Genomic DNA, 14,588 nt, shown 5'->3' on the forward strand with positions numbered 1-14,588 from the left:
TCGATTTCCATGAGCGTGTTCTTATGTTGCCTTCTTCTGCCTTTTCCTGGCTCTGGGCTGAACCAGTCCCGCTCGGGAGGGGCCGTCTGCCTCCCCCCCGTTTCTGACACTGGGTTTCACGCATGCAAAGCTCAGAGGGGGCGGCTGACTTTCCCCACCCGGGAGCCCACCAGCAGCTCACGACCCTACCTATGTGTCTGCCCTGCGTCTGGGGACGGAGCAGCTCACTCATTTGGGGATGGAGGGCAAGTCCAAAGAGGTGTGAGTTCATGTCTCCTGTGTGGTTGGGTGGGTGACAAGTCCTGTGAGACATCGGTGGGGCCGGGGGGGAGAGGGGGGTGGCAGATGAGCTTGCAGGGGAGCGTGGGCAGGAGCTGAAGTTAAGAGTATTGGAGAACTTTCACACCATCTTACGGGAGCGGGGGGAGGACAGGGCTACTGGCCACAGATGGCATTTGCTTGATTAAATTGTCAGCAGCCTTTGCTGAGCCGGCCAATCCCCCGAGCTCCAGGCTCTGCAGGAATCTTCCCTTAAGGCGATGAGTTGGATGCAGCGCTGGCAAGGCCTGGGACGCACTCCCTGGAGACTGGAGCCCTGAGGCCCCACAGGCTCCTCCTTGTCGAGGCTGCATTGACTTTCAGAGGGTGGGGGAGGGAGGGAGAGGAATCTCAGGCGGTTGCCCCGGCCAGGAACCGAACCCTCAACCTTTTGCTTTGCGGGACGATGCCCAGCCAACTGAGCCGCACCCACCAGTCAGGGCACCAGCAGAGTCTTGCACCAGGGACAAGATGCCATTGTGAAAGACGAGAGCAGTGGTCGCATGCAAAGCAGACACGCATGGATGCAGACGAGGGTTCTCCAAACGCACACCTGGCCGATGAGCGTTTCTGGGGCGGCACCAACGTCCTCAGATTAGACCGGGCTGGTAGTTACAGTACCGAGTATACCAGAAAAAAGCGTGCTGAACCGTCCAGTTTACGTGGGTGGGTACTTGGGCATGTGGATCTTACCTTCATGAGGCTGCTTGTCCAGCCCGTGCTTTTTGAAGACCAGTTTCAGATGCGCGCTACATTGAAGGTGGAAAATGGAGAGATCTCTACAATACACGCCCAGCTGTCCCGGAAGTGTAGCCTCCTCAGTAAGGCTGTTTGTAAAGAAAAACCGTATGGGCTCCGTGTGTTAACCCGCCTGCCCGTTTCCTGGGGCCCCCACACCCACAGGGAACTAAGGGGCCCGCGTGGGAGGCCGGCAATGACACCCCAGCTTCCCTGGCGTCTGTGGACCAGCGGGAGGGTACTACGCAGTCAGCCATGCCTGACCGGAGCAGGGACGGTCAGCAAAGTACAGGAGGTCACTGGGACAGCAAGTCCCTCGGGCACAACCGGCAGAACAGGAGTTATAGGCTGGGCCCTCACCCCCAGGGCGAGCTGTGCACCCCTAGCAGGTCGCTGGTCACGGGTTTAGACCCCCGGATGGGAGGAAGGAGGACCCCCCACACACACACACATACACCCTTGTACGGCCCCTCCCTCAAGCATGCGGCCCTCCGGACAGTGAGGTGCTCACCCACATCCACTACTCTGAGCAGCAAAGCCTGGGTCTGCGGACCATGGAGACCGAGTGTCGGTCAAACTAGGGTCACCTCTAGGCCTTGGCTGTGTTTCAGCTTGAGGCCCAGAAAGTCGAGGGCCAGGCCACGGCTGACGTCAGGACCAGATGCCTTGACGATTGACCCCCCGCCCCACCTCCTGTCCCAGTGCCGGCCAATCAGGAGGCACCACACCCCTGGAAGGCCACATCTCGAGAGCTGACCAGTATCCTATTGGGATACCCCCTTGAGACCGCCCCTGAAATCCCCACCTTGGGAAAACAGATAGAAGCCCTTGTCCTAAGGACCCAGGGGCCCCTACTCTCTCTCACACCCCCGCACCTTTCTGCACGCCATTCTTTGCTCAGCCGCGTCGTCTCTGGAGCCCGCCATGCCGGTTCCCCCTCCTTCCCCTGGGGTGCCTTATCCCTGCCTCTCTCTCTCCTGAGCCCCGAGGTCCCTTTGTCTGCCTCTGACACTTGCGTCCCGGGTGCATGCAGCCCCGCTGGCTTGCTTCTTTGCCCTCCATGACTTCCGAAGTCAATGTCCGACGCCACAGTTCTTGGCTTTTGGTTCTTTGCTTGGCAAACTGAAGGACCGAGGTCCCCCTCCACATTTGCCCGTAACCGCGCAAGACACATTCAGAACGGCACCTCTGGCCAGAAGGGCCTGGGCCACCCTCCCACTGTCCCCCTCTGGTCTCCAAAGAAGTCTGTTTGCCTGTTGAACAGTGACGGCCAAAGCTGCGGCGAATTGTCTTTTCTTTCTTGATTGCTCAGAATGAGATCATCGTCACCTAGGGAGAGGCTTGGGATGAAAAGCTATAAACGAGAGAAGAAGAGAGGGGTGAGAAGAGAGAAGACAGAAGAGAGGCGTTAGTCTCTCACCCCCAGCCCCGAAGTCTGGGGGGGCCCATGCTTCTCGGGTGGAAAGTGTCGCTGTCCCCCACAGACGCAACTGTTGCTCACAGTCCCCTTGCACACCACTGCCACCTGAGAGCTAAGAGAAACACCAGCACGCGTGTGCAAACTCTCATCAGTATCACACATGTGCGTTCGATTCGTGTGCACACCCACTTCTCAGCCGTGGTTCGCCGCACAGGACCGCTGGGGAAACCGAGAACTTGTAGAAAACCAACGAGACTCCTAATCACATGGACAACGCCACCCGAACTCACAAAGGTACCAGTGTCTCGCACCTGAGAAGTTGAGCCCCGATGACGAGGACTGCTGGCAGAGAGCGTGGGCTCCTCGCTGGGCCCCCACGCACATCACCGCCTTCCCGGCTCCCCCCGGCACAACAGGGGCGTCTCGTCAGGGAAGGGCTCCACCCGGGCACTCTGGCTGCCACTGCTGTGCTCCCTTGGGCTCCTTCAGTGCCTCTAAAGGAGCTGCCGAGTCACACCCAGGCACACTGTCCTTCGTCCCTGTCCAGCACGGGACCTGCAGACAAAGAACACGCATGCCTCTCGCCTCCCGCCTCGGGGGCCTGAGTCGCTTTGAGGCGGCCTGTGCGTGCGTTATGGAGACCAGACGGTACGCCACACAGGGCACCTGCTTCTACCACCCGCCCTGACTCCCCACGGACCACGGGAGAGACTGCAGGACTAGAATGACCCAGGGTCAAGCAGGACGTCGCCAACGAGTGCAGAGTCAGCTCTCCAGCAAGACGTGACGACCGTTAACTGTAGGCGCCTCATAACGGCGTCCAAACACAAAAGGCAAGAATGAGTAGGCTTGCGAGGAGGAAAAAAAGAGGTGTCCACTTTTATGGGTGGAGACGTCATCTCCCCGTTTGAGGAAGGCACAGACCCAGCAGGCAGGTCAGCAGGGGTGGACCGGCCCCGAGTGGCTGGCTCCCACTCCACCTTCCGTGGCTCTGGAGGGGGCATCACTGCAGAGCGTGTTCGAAACGCAGATTCCCGAGTCTCTTCCACAGCGCCAGCCTCTCTGTGAGTTTGGGATGTCCGGGAAGCACGCCCCTCGCACCCGACGCACCCAGGTGCTGCCGATTTTGTCTCCCCCGTGCCCCCCGCCCCCCAGGCCAGCACGTCCGGGTGCACACCTTTACCACAGCCCCCCTCCCCACCCTGCACGCCCCCTCCACGGTGGATGGTATCACTTCCCACCCAGCTCGGCATTCTGGCTTGGTGACGTCGCAGCTGTGGGACCTGGTCTATGCCTCTGGCTGTGCTTTGGGTGCCGTTCTCCCTGCGAACACTTCCCCAGCCACTTGCCGCTGACCTGTGAACACGCTGTGTCCATGCCTGCCGTAGGGACCTCCACGTGGGTCACTGGGCCAGTCAGTTCCAGGGGTCTCTCACCCCACACACCTCCCCCAACCCTACAGAGACCCCGTGACATCACAGAACCCCTAACGTCCCCACCTCTCGGCCACTTGGCCTTCTCCAAGATCCTGGATTTGCGCCTTCACCTTCCCCGGGGTGCAGGGGCCCCCTCACCCAGCACCGTATTGTGGGTGTCCAGAGTGACACGCGGCCCGAGCACACGCTCCGAGTACAGTGCGGAGCCGCAGGGACCCTGCCTCGCTTGCACCAGGTTCCTGAGGGGCATCGCCGATGGCCGGGCAGCCCAGCTCCCCTTGCGCACATGCCGCGGCTGGTGCCGAAGGCAAAGCCGGGCCCCGGGGGAGGAAGGCGAGCGACCGCTGTGCCCACCACAGTTGTGAGGGGTACAGCAGCTGGGGTGGACGACACCCGCAACCCGGCGACTGCACAGTGGGGTGTGTGTTTCCACGAAGGTGAATTATCGCGCTCTGTGGGACCGAGCGGGGGCCCTTGCCACCCGCTGCCTCGGCTCTCCCGTGAGAGAAGGAAGCACTTCGCTGTGGTCCGCTTTGCACAGGCGGTGCCGTAGGCCTTACTAACCCGCGTAGTGGCTTCGCCGAGTGTCCTGAGACAGGTCTGAGGACCCAGGCTCCCCCTGCGGGGGCTTATAACAGGCCCACCACAAGCATCGCTGCCTGCTGGCGGCTTCCTGTCCGTTCCCAATCCACTGAGCGAGGCTCAGCTCGGCAACCGAGTCCAGAGGGCGAGAACAGACCACCGGCACACGCAAAACACTGCTTCATTGGAAAAGATTTTATTTCACCATAAAAATGCCAACTGGAATAAACACCATCTTTCCTAACGCAAATGTGACTGCTATGTGTAAGTACTTCTGCGCTTCACATGGAGAAGCAAATCATTACAAAATCGAACAAGTTTGCAGCCTGAAATCGGTTGGAAACGTTTGGAATAAAAATAATTTAGCAAAACAGCTTTTTAAAAAAACCACACACCCACACACGCTAACCTTGACTAGGAACCAAAGCTGTTCACCAATGTCCAGCTACCGAACGTGGAAAACGCGAGTGTCTCTGAAGGGGAGGGCCCACCGACCACCGCGGCCCACGCCCTGTGCCCACCAGCTGGAAAGACCCGCCAGAGCTTCCGCCCTGCGACACTCCCCTTCCCCAGCCACGACTTCCTGTCAAGGTCACTTGGTTCTTCGGGTGTCCCGGCCACGGTGCTTCCCAGTCCGTTAAAGTCACAAAAAGAAAAAAAAAAGGGGGGGGGAACCCCAGCCGGGCAAGGCTTCCCCGTCCTGCCCCACGGGACCGTGGAGTCCCCACGCTGGCCACGTGTCCCCAGAGCCGGCCACGTGCCTGCCGTGACGTGGGTGACGCTGGCTGTTGCCGAGCGCAATGGAGGCTCTGTGCCACCCTGCTTGCGTGGCGGCCCGGCGGCCCCCTGCACGGGCGTTCTGGGCATTCCTGCTGATCCAGGACTGGCCACGTTAAAGCTACTGGTCGAAAGTCTTACAGGAAACTAAGGGCTAGTGACGGACTGCTGCACGACGGGACCCGGGGCCGCCGGCCATCGATGAGAGGCCCCGTGACACACTGCCGCCTTCCACGTGGAGGGTCCTGGCACGTGTGCTCCTGAGGCAGCTGGAAGAGGAGCCAGGACTCCGCACGGGCCCCAGGCTTCCTGGACAGCGGCGGGACACGCCCTGCACTACCTGTCCCAGGTGCTGCGGTGCCGGCCGGGGGACCCGGAGCGAGACCTCTGGCCATGGCGGTGGCGGCTGTGCTTCCTCCCAGAGCCGCTGCGGCGGTCCCGGCTCTTCTCCCGGTGGCCTGAGCGCTCTCTGCTGTGGGACCTCCGGGACCGAGCGTGGGCAGGGCTCACACTGCGCTGGGGGCTGTCGCGCTGGTGTGAGCGCTTCTTGTGGGAGCGCCGCTCCTTCCGGTGCCTCCTGTCCTCCGGGCTGCCTGCCCGCCCAGGCCGGCTCCGCTCCCGCTTGTGCCTGTCCTCGCTGCCCTGGTCCCCGCCGGTCCGGCCCCGGCTCTTGCTGGGCTCCCGGTTGCACTTGTCTTGCTCCGAATGGGTGTCCTTCCGTGGGGCAGTCTGCTCGCAGGCGGGGGGCACGCCCTTGGGGTGCTGGTTGTTGTCGGGGATGCAGGAGAGGACCGCTGGGCACCGCTTCTCCGGGGAGGCGTCATCGGGGGCGACCGGGCGGGAGGGCTGCCGGTCCCTGCACTGAGCGTCCTCGGCCGCGTTCCCATTCACGCTTCTGGGAGCGCACTCTGGGTCCGGCCGCGGTGGGGTCTCCTCGGGGGCACTGGGGGCCGGCGGGGCCCCGAGGAGATGCGGGGAGGCGGCACGCAGACAGCCGGCCGACACCGTCTGCAAGATGTCCAACACGGGCCGCAGCAGGTCTGCGTGCGCGACGCCCAGGTCGTCCTGCGCCTGAGGGCCGTCCGCCTTCTTGCTCAGCAGGATGCTCAGCAGGCGCTGGCGCAGCTGCCTCTCCTTCCTCTGCAGCCCCAGCGCGCGCTCCTTCTCCTCCTCCACGCGTCGCAGCTCCGCCTCCTGCAGCCGCCGCCGCTCCTCCAGCTGCTGCAGCCGCAGGGCCTGCTCCTTCTGCTCCTGCTGCTGCACCTTCACGGCCTGCGGGAGAGAGGCACGGCCTGAGCGTGGCTCGGACCCGCCGCACGCTCGGGCAGCTCGGGGCTCTCCAGACGCCCCGTGGTCTGGGGTTCTGGACGGCGGCACGGCGCCCATCCCGGCAACGCCTGGCGGTCATGCGTCCGTCCGAGGGAGGCACACACCCCGCGGCAAAGCCACTTGGCACAGCCCCAGGGCGGGCGGGCGGGCGGGCATTGCGGGGCAGCCCTGGCCCCTGCGTGGCCACCGCAGCAGGGAGCTGAGGTGCCGACGGGCACGCAGGCCCAGGGACGTGCTGGGCCTGGCCTGGGTCAGTGTCTTCAATATTCACCATGAGATACGAGCTGAGCGGCCACATGTCTCAGCGCGCCTGCCACTGTCCTTGCCGGGGCCTTATCACCGCTGCAAGCAGACAACAGGTTACGGGTCGCCCCGTGCCGCTCCGCACGAGCGCGCGGCCGCCTGAGTGCAGGTCCGTCCGCGGCCCGGGCCCAGCTCACGGGAGTCACCAGCGAAGCCTCCAGGAGGCATGAGCAGGCTCTCGGGCCTGAGGGACCGTCCACTCGGCACGGACAAGACCCGTCACCATGGCTGTGGGGCAGGCACGCAGCCGGCCGGCTCCGCGGCGCACCCTGCTTTCCCCGAGGACGAGGCTCAGCCCTCATCCTCGTGCCCTGGGCTCCTCGCCTGGTGACCTGACCCGGCCTGGCCAGCATGTCCCAGTAGGAGGAGGGCCGCGGGAGCCAGGTGACCCTGTGCGAGCTCTGCCGCTGGGCCCTGGACACCCCGATGCCGCCCAGCCACCACCAGGGAGATGACACTCACTCGTAGCTCTCCCTGCTCCCTAAGCCTGACACCCGGGACGGCGCAGGAACCCAACACACTCCGGATGTCGGGTCGCCCTCCGTGGGAAGCCCACTCCTTCCGGCTCTGGCTGCAGCGAGCCGAGGCCCGGGGCCATGGCGTGGCCCCTGTGTGCCCGCAGGAGGACGGCCGGCCGGGGTACCTTGGCACGGCTCAGCAGCTCTGCGATCAGCCGGATGGACTGCAGGTTGCGCTGGGCCAGCAGCAGCTTCCGCTCCTCCAGCTTGATCTTCTCCTGCAGCTTCTTCTGCTCCTCCGCCTGCAGCTTCTCCAGCTTCTTCTGGTTGCGGCGGAACTCGCGGTCCCTCTGCTTCTGCTCCCTCTTGCGCAGCTTCTCCTCCCTCTTTCGCTCCCTCTCCATTTCTTCCAGTTCCTTCTGCTTCCTGTGCAAACACACGAGGCCGTTAGGCGGATGTGGGGCGGCAGGGGAACACTCGGCACCAACCGAGCGCGTGGGAAAGCGGGTGCTAGGAAGGTGTTCCCACGACCGACCCCTTCAACTTCTCACCCCCAGCCGCTTCCAAAACACCAGCCAGCTGCCAGAGGGGCTCCCCACGGGGCCAGTCCCCAACCTGGGGCTCTGCGTCACCACCCATGGGGCCGAGGAGAGGAAGGAAACCTGACCGCGCACAAGCACAAGGAACACCCGGGAGCGTCCCGCCGGGGAAAGGTGCAGCGCAGAGGGCCGCGTGTCTGACCCCTCCTGGGCCAAAGTCCCGAAGAGGCAAATGCGCAGCGACAGAAAGCCCAGAATGGCTGTCCCCTCACGGCTTGGGAGGGCCCCGCACATGAGCATCCCGATGCCACCAGCCACGACCGGGACCGGCAGGAAAGCCTGCAGCACCCGCGGGCACGCTTACGCGGCACTCACGCCCCTCCGCGCCTGGGCTGTGACATCGCTCAAACCACCGAGAGACGCGGTGGCGAAGGCAGAGGTGCTCTAGGAAGACCAGACACAGCTGAGACCAGAGCGACGCCCCAAAGAGAGCAGAGTGCGAGGTGCGGACGCTGGGGCCCAAACCGCGCTGCACACCAGGAAGCAGCCGGGCAGAGCGCCAAGGGCCACGCCCCAGACTTCCCGCCACACTCGGGGCCCAGGGCCCCACCGGCCTCAGCAGCAGTGGGTCCCGGAGGCCTCCTGGAGCCTCAGGTGGCCGTCGCTGTGAACACACTGGACTAAAGGCCACGCTGTCCTGCCCCAGAGAATGGTGGCTGCAGCTGCACCCCGCTTGTGAAATCTGAACCACCCACAGACAGGCTCACCTGCAACACAGCACACACAGCGGACTTGGACGCAGACAGGGCGGACTTGGACGCAGACAGGGCGCGGGCCATCCCGCACGCCCGAGCCCCACGCCCACCAGCTCCGCACAAGGCCCCTCCCACCGCCACAGGGCCAAGCACCTGCCCCCCCCCCCCCCCACACTCCCGGAACCCTCTGTCCTCAGCGCCCTGCGCCCAGACGGCCTACACCTGTCCTCCAGCAGGGCCAGACGCATCCCACTGCCCGACCCACACTGTCCTCCCATAAAGCTCGAGGAAGTGCCTTGCTGAGTGGCCCCCGACGTCGTGTTCCACGCCAGGCAGCCTGGGTGACGAGCAGCACAAGCACAAGCGCAAGCACAGCCTGCGGGGCACCGGTGACACCGGGCGCGAGCCCACTGCAGACACAGGCTGGGGGCGGGTCTGCACCTGCGCTTCCTGGGCCCTGCCCTGCGCCCGTGTCCCCCCAACTTCTCCTCCACGGCCTGCGGCTCCAGGACCACGCTTGCTTGGAGCCACGGCCGGGGCTCTGCGGGGAAGATGGAAACGGCTCCACGCAGACACGTCTTTGCGGCCACCCCATGGACCCAGGTGAGAAGGGAAGGGAAGGGAGGGACCCACGGTGGCCCAGCGTGGCGCCAGCTCCGCAGACAGAGGGACAGAAGGACGGTCGGGAACCGGTGCGGCTACACCCTCGGGGCTGAGCCGCAAGTGTGGCAAACAGCGAGTAGACGCACACACGCGCAGACACGCCGGACCCCCCACGTACAGCAGCAGGGATGGGGTACACACAAGGGCCCCTTGTTTCCCAAACTGGGAACACGGCACCAGTTTCATCACTTTCCTAAGAAACGAAACACATAGATACAGGGGAAACTGGGACTGAGTCAGCCTCCCAACGCCTCAGCAGCGGGAAGGAGAGGCTGGCACCCTGAAGGCCTGTCTGCCGCAGCGGGTGTCACCAAGCTCAGGCGCCGCCATCGGCTCTCCCACCTGTCCTGTCTACACAGCTGCACCCACATGGACTCGCACGGCAGCCGGGGGGCCCACATGGGGACATGCTCTGAGGGGCCCACCCAGGTCCAGGCTCTGCTGGGACTGAGCCTGGGGGCGTGACCAGGCACAGACACTTCGAGCCCAGTTCCCAGCAGCCGTGCACACGAGTACACATGGACACACATAAGCACACATGGACATGCACATGGACACACACCTGGGCACACACGTGATGCAGACACGCACACAGGACGCCCGCAGCGCACACGGGGACACACACGCACACACACGAGTGAGCGGCGGGCACCGGCTGCCCAGGTGGGCACGGTGTGTGCGGGTGGCCCACCTCTCCTCGGCCCTCTGCCGCTCCTCGGCCTCCTTCTCCCGCCGCTTCTGCTCCTCCCGCTGCTGCTCCAGCTCCTGCAGCTTCTGCCTCTCCAACTGCCGCTTCTTGATGGAGGCGTCGCTCAGGTGTTTGGTGGAGTCGAAGGACACCTTTGCAAGGAAACACAGCGCCAGGTAGAGGACCCACAGCGCCACTCCCCAGCACGCAGGCAGGCGCCCACGCTGCACCCACCAGGTCCCTCCGACGGCCAGGGCTGGGGGCGCTTTGCACTCGGGAGCCGCCTAACCCAGGGCCCCAACCTGAGTCAAGCAGAATCTGCGTCCAGACTGAGACCCCTGCCCCTGCGGGGTCCTCCTTCAACCAGGGAGGATGAACTCACCCTGAGACGCTGACCTGCTCTCACACTAAGCAGAACAAAGAAAACTGTCCCTTTCCCAAGACCACTTTCCCTTCCTGCTCCCTGGGGCCCTGCCACCCCCCAGACCACGCCCAGGACCCAGAAGCCACAGGGCCTGGGTCTCCACTGATGGGGTGCGAGCTGCCTCCCAGCCACAAAAGCTGGAGTCCTCTGTGAGGCTGGTGGCCTTACCTCCTCGTAGGAACACAGGAGAGAGGTGACACCGATAAAGGAAACACCCCACCCCCTATAAAGGGGGGATTTCAGAGCCACCAACTGGCCCGAGCTCCTATAGCTCAGAAGTCCTCCCAGACGACCCCACCTCAGCTACGTTCAAGGGCACGGCCGAGCGCATTCACCTAAACACGCAGACCCTGTGCCGCCCCCGGGGGCTGCTCGCCTGGGTCTGCACCCGCAACGCTCCTGACCACAGGTCAGCTGTGGCGCCCCCTCCCCCTGCCCATCCCAACAGCGGGAGCGCGGCCAGCGTCCCACGTGGAGGCCGGGGCTCACCTTGATGTTGCAGGCCACGGCCTTGCCGTCCTCGCCCTTGTACATGAGCTTCATGCCGCGCAGGGCGCTCATGGCCTGGATGAAGCCGGCGTACTCACAGTACTGCACGTACGCCTCGAAGTTCAGGTGGCCCCCGAAGCTGAAGGTGTGGAAGTTGCGGCCGGTCATCTCCTCGCGGTAGGGGTCCAGCATGGGGATGTCCACATTGCGGATGGCCCCGAACTTCTCGAACACCTTGACCAGCACCTCCTCGCTGGGCTTCTCGGAGCCCGAGTCCTTGAGAGCGAACCACTTGCAGGGCAACCCCTCCAGGTGGACGGTGTCGGGGCGCTCCCCGGGCAGCGTCTCGTTCATGTCCTTGGCGTCACGGAAGAAGGAGTCCCAGTCGTGCCGGCTGGGGAAGTCGACCTTGAACTCGGCGGCGCGCACCTTGAGGATGTCGGAGAAGCCGCTGAGCTTGATGGTCTTGCCGTCCAGGCAGGCCAGGAAAGACTTGACCAGGCTCTTGTTCTCCACCTCGCCCTCGAAGCGGATGAAGTCCATGGTGCTCTTGGAGATGCGCAGCGTGGAGAACTGGTGGCTGTGCACCATGCCCTTCAGCCGCTCCATCACCTCCCAGTTGGAGATGGACTTCCCAGGCTGCTTCAGCTGCGGCAGGGCCACGCTGATGGTCATCTTGGTGATGGGCTTCAGGTAGAGCCCGTACACAGGGCACAGGTCCACCGCCTCCGACGTGTCGTGCACGATGGTAGCCGATGCCATCGCCGGGACCGGGGGCCTGGAACACACACCACGGTCAGCTCCCGAGGCCCAGGCAGGAGAGGCGAGACCGCCTGCCTCTCTGCCCTCACCACCCGAGACGGCTGTTTGCTTTAAGTCATCAGATTACATGGAAAGGAAAGAGAACTGGATCGACAAAAACTTTTAAGGACAGGTCAGCACCCGAGCCTCCGTCAGGGCTGACCTGCACCAGGCACCCTGGGCCAGCTCCCCACCCTCCGTGCCGCAGCAGGGGGAGGCAGACTAGAGACCGCCTAGCTCCCTGAAGGGTGCAGGCAACTGGCTGGGGAAGGCACACAGCTCAGCTCCAAGAACAAGGGAGGGTCTTGGAGAAGGCAGCCTCGTGTGGGCCTCGATGAAACAGGAAGTTCTGTGCTGATAAAACAATCCCTCTCTTTGCCCGAGTTAGTTAAAGTTGAAAGGGACACAGCCTTTGGCCAGCTTGGGGCTGGGAGTGACCTGTGGCCTCTTCCTCCCCCACCTTCTCCGGGCAAGTCTCTCCTACTGGTCCAACAAGTCCTCTGAGAGCCAGGCTCCAGCCAGGAGCTGACACCAGACACCCAGACAATGCAGGTGGCCTGTCTAGCCACCTGCCCACCACCTCTGCTCACCCACCAGCCCAGCTGGAACAGTTCCGGAGGCACAAGCCCTGAGGCACAGCCGGAGGGTGGAGCCCCAGAGCAGGAGGGTCTGGGCACCCCCAAGACTCTGGGGAACAGGCAGCCGCACCCTATTTCCCAGGTAGGGCCCTGCCCCCATCCCATGGACTGCCCTTCGTTACCCCAGGCCACCCTCAGTCCCCGCTGCGGGGGGAGGGCGCATCTCCAACGCCTCCACCCCCTGCAGCAGCCTCGGGAGCAGCCTGTCTCCCTCAACGGCTCCCTGTCATTTGGGTACCCCCGACAACCCCCTAGGACCCTTGGTACCCCGGCTTCCCCAGCCCCCTGTGGTCCTGGCTCTTCAGGCACAGCCCCTCCCCCAACGCCCAAGCAGCGAACTTCCCACTACCCTCGGTATCCATGGCAACCCCCCAGACCCAGGCCCCCACCGCGCCATCGCTAAACCCAACCCAGGTTACTCTGGCCCACGGTTATGTCCTCACCCTCAAGGACCAACGAACCCCGGTCTCCTGGACTCAGGGTCCCCGATAGCCCAGTATCCCCTGCCCCCCAGACCGGCACCCCGGGGCCGCCAGTACTGCAGGACCCCGGGGACCCCCGCCCCATAATACCCCCAGCGCCCAGGATCCCCCGGGCCCGCAGGCCACAGTGACCCCGACCGCCCGCAGATCCCTGAACCCCCCTCCGAAGACCACCGCCCCACAATACCCGCAGCCCCGGGATCCCCAGAATCCCGCGAACCCCCAGTCACCCAGTACTGCCGACCGCTCGAGGACCCCAACCGCCCACAGACCCCGGCCCCCGCCCCCGGTCAGTCTCCGCCGCGAAGCCCCCTTCCGGCGCCTCGCACATCCCGGCCCCCGACCCCAGCCGCCTCGCAGCGGAAGGCGGTTGCGGGCGGTCCTCACCGCCGCGGGGCTCCGCCTGCGTCCCCAGCCGCCGCCGCCCTGGTCCCAGCGCGCCGCGGTCCGCCGACGACCCCGGCAGCAGCGGCCTGTCGCCCGGAGCCGCCACCGTCCGCCGGAAGCGCCCCCGAGGCTGACCGCTCTTGTGACGCACTTCCGTTTCCGGCGCTCGGGCCGGCGGAAGCGGACGCGCGGCGGCCCCAGGCTTCTCCTCCTGGCCCTGGCCCCGCCCTTTAGGCGGGACTTCCGGGAGCTCGCGGCTGAGCAGGAGCGGCCCTGGGCTCTGCACTGCGCGTGCGCGAGGCCGCCCTGCTCCTCCTGCGGCACCTGCGGGCCCGAGTGGGCGGTCGTCTGCTTCAAACTCGGGGGGAATGGGGGCTGGCGTTCGCCCCCAAATGATCATGCCAAGCCTGTATAACATCGCAGTGCGCCTTAATTACAAATTATTTATTATCCAGTCGTGTGTTGACTGGTTACTTCCTTTATTTCATCATGCAGGTTGATTAATTACACGTTGTGCAATTTAACTTCAAAGTATTATCTAATCAAGCATTTATTGCTTAATTATTTTATTGAATATCTACCTTGATTGTCTCAATTAGACTCTTCCCTCCAGGTGACGTGATGTTCTTGTGTGATACAAATGTGTAATATGATATAAACATAGGCTATTTTAATCTTTTAAATGTTTCATATTGTCATATTGTTTCTACTGCTCCTTTTTCACGACATGAAATTTAAAAGTAAATAGACTACATTTTATGTGTAATGCTCAGTGTCATTTTACGCGTCTGGATAGTGTATTTTTATATGATAACATATTCTTATACAATCGCACTAGTGCATTAGAAATGAGCCCATAATGCGGTTCTGACGCCCCGAATATGTCCCCCGCGCCCCCCCCCGACGGAAAACACAGGCTTGGGGGACGGGGACCCTCCGTTGCTCACCCCGGGGCGGCCACCCGTCAGCACCGGGGGCCCCAGGGTGGGTACGGGCACCCCAGGCCAAGTGGCCTTTCAAACAGAAAGGGGCTCCTGGGGAACTTCTGGGTGTGTGCTCTTGCGTGCCTCACTAGTCCCGCGATCTTGACCTTGACCTTGGTGTGCACCTGACGCGGAGGAAAGCGAGGCTCGCGGGTTCCCCAGGAAGGGGGCCCAGCCTTAGAACCCCGGGCAGGCTCCCTCGCAGGGCCAGCATCTTCGCCGTGCTGGCCCCTCTTGTCCTGGGAACACAGACAGGTTCGCTGTTCCCTGCGCAACTGCTCTCCCCACCGCTGCCTTGCCCACCGACGGCGCCTTGCTTCCCTGCAGACCTCTTAAATTTGGGAGCCACGCTCTCCAAAGACTTTCCAAAGCAAACGA

The 14,588-nt window shown here is 63.7% G+C and overlaps 1 protein-coding gene across 1 annotated transcript; it reads right to left on the reverse strand.

The window, feature by feature from the left end:
* Positions 1–4,674: 4,674 nt before the first annotated feature.
* Positions 4,675–13,368, reverse strand: LOC112313405 (A-kinase anchor protein 17A). The gene is made up of 5 exons (XM_053917484.1): positions 13,228–13,368; positions 10,920–11,697; positions 10,010–10,158; positions 7,547–7,787; positions 4,675–6,543 (listed from the first exon to the last, which is right to left on the reverse strand). The coding sequence occupies exons 2-5, from the start codon at positions 11,679–11,681 to the stop codon at positions 5,608–5,610; spliced, it is 2,088 nt and encodes a 695-aa protein (XP_053773459.1). The 5' UTR covers positions 11,682–11,697; positions 13,228–13,368; the 3' UTR covers positions 4,675–5,607.
* Positions 13,369–14,588: the final 1,220 nt, after the last annotated feature.

Source organism: Desmodus rotundus, chromosome X, assembly GCF_022682495.2.
Source record: "Desmodus rotundus isolate HL8 chromosome X, HLdesRot8A.1, whole genome shotgun sequence".
NCBI classification, from domain to species: Eukaryota; Metazoa; Chordata; class Mammalia; order Chiroptera; family Phyllostomidae; genus Desmodus; species Desmodus rotundus.

What these genes read in the sequence shown, in the direction of transcription:
- LOC112313405 (XM_053917484.1), bottom strand. Translation starts at nt 11,681, where the DNA reads ATGGCATCGGCTACCATCGTGCACGACACGTCGGAGGCGGTGGACCTG. An exon ending in CGGCAGAGGGCCGAGGAGAG is followed by an intron (nt 7,788 to 10,009) that starts GTGGGCCACCCG and finishes GTGTTTGCACAG; the next exon opens with GAAGCAGAAGGAACTGGAAG. An exon ending in AGCTGCTGAGCCGTGCCAAG is followed by an intron (nt 6,544 to 7,546) that starts GTACCCCGGCCG and finishes TCTCTCCCGCAG; the next exon opens with GCCGTGAAGGTGCAGCAGCA.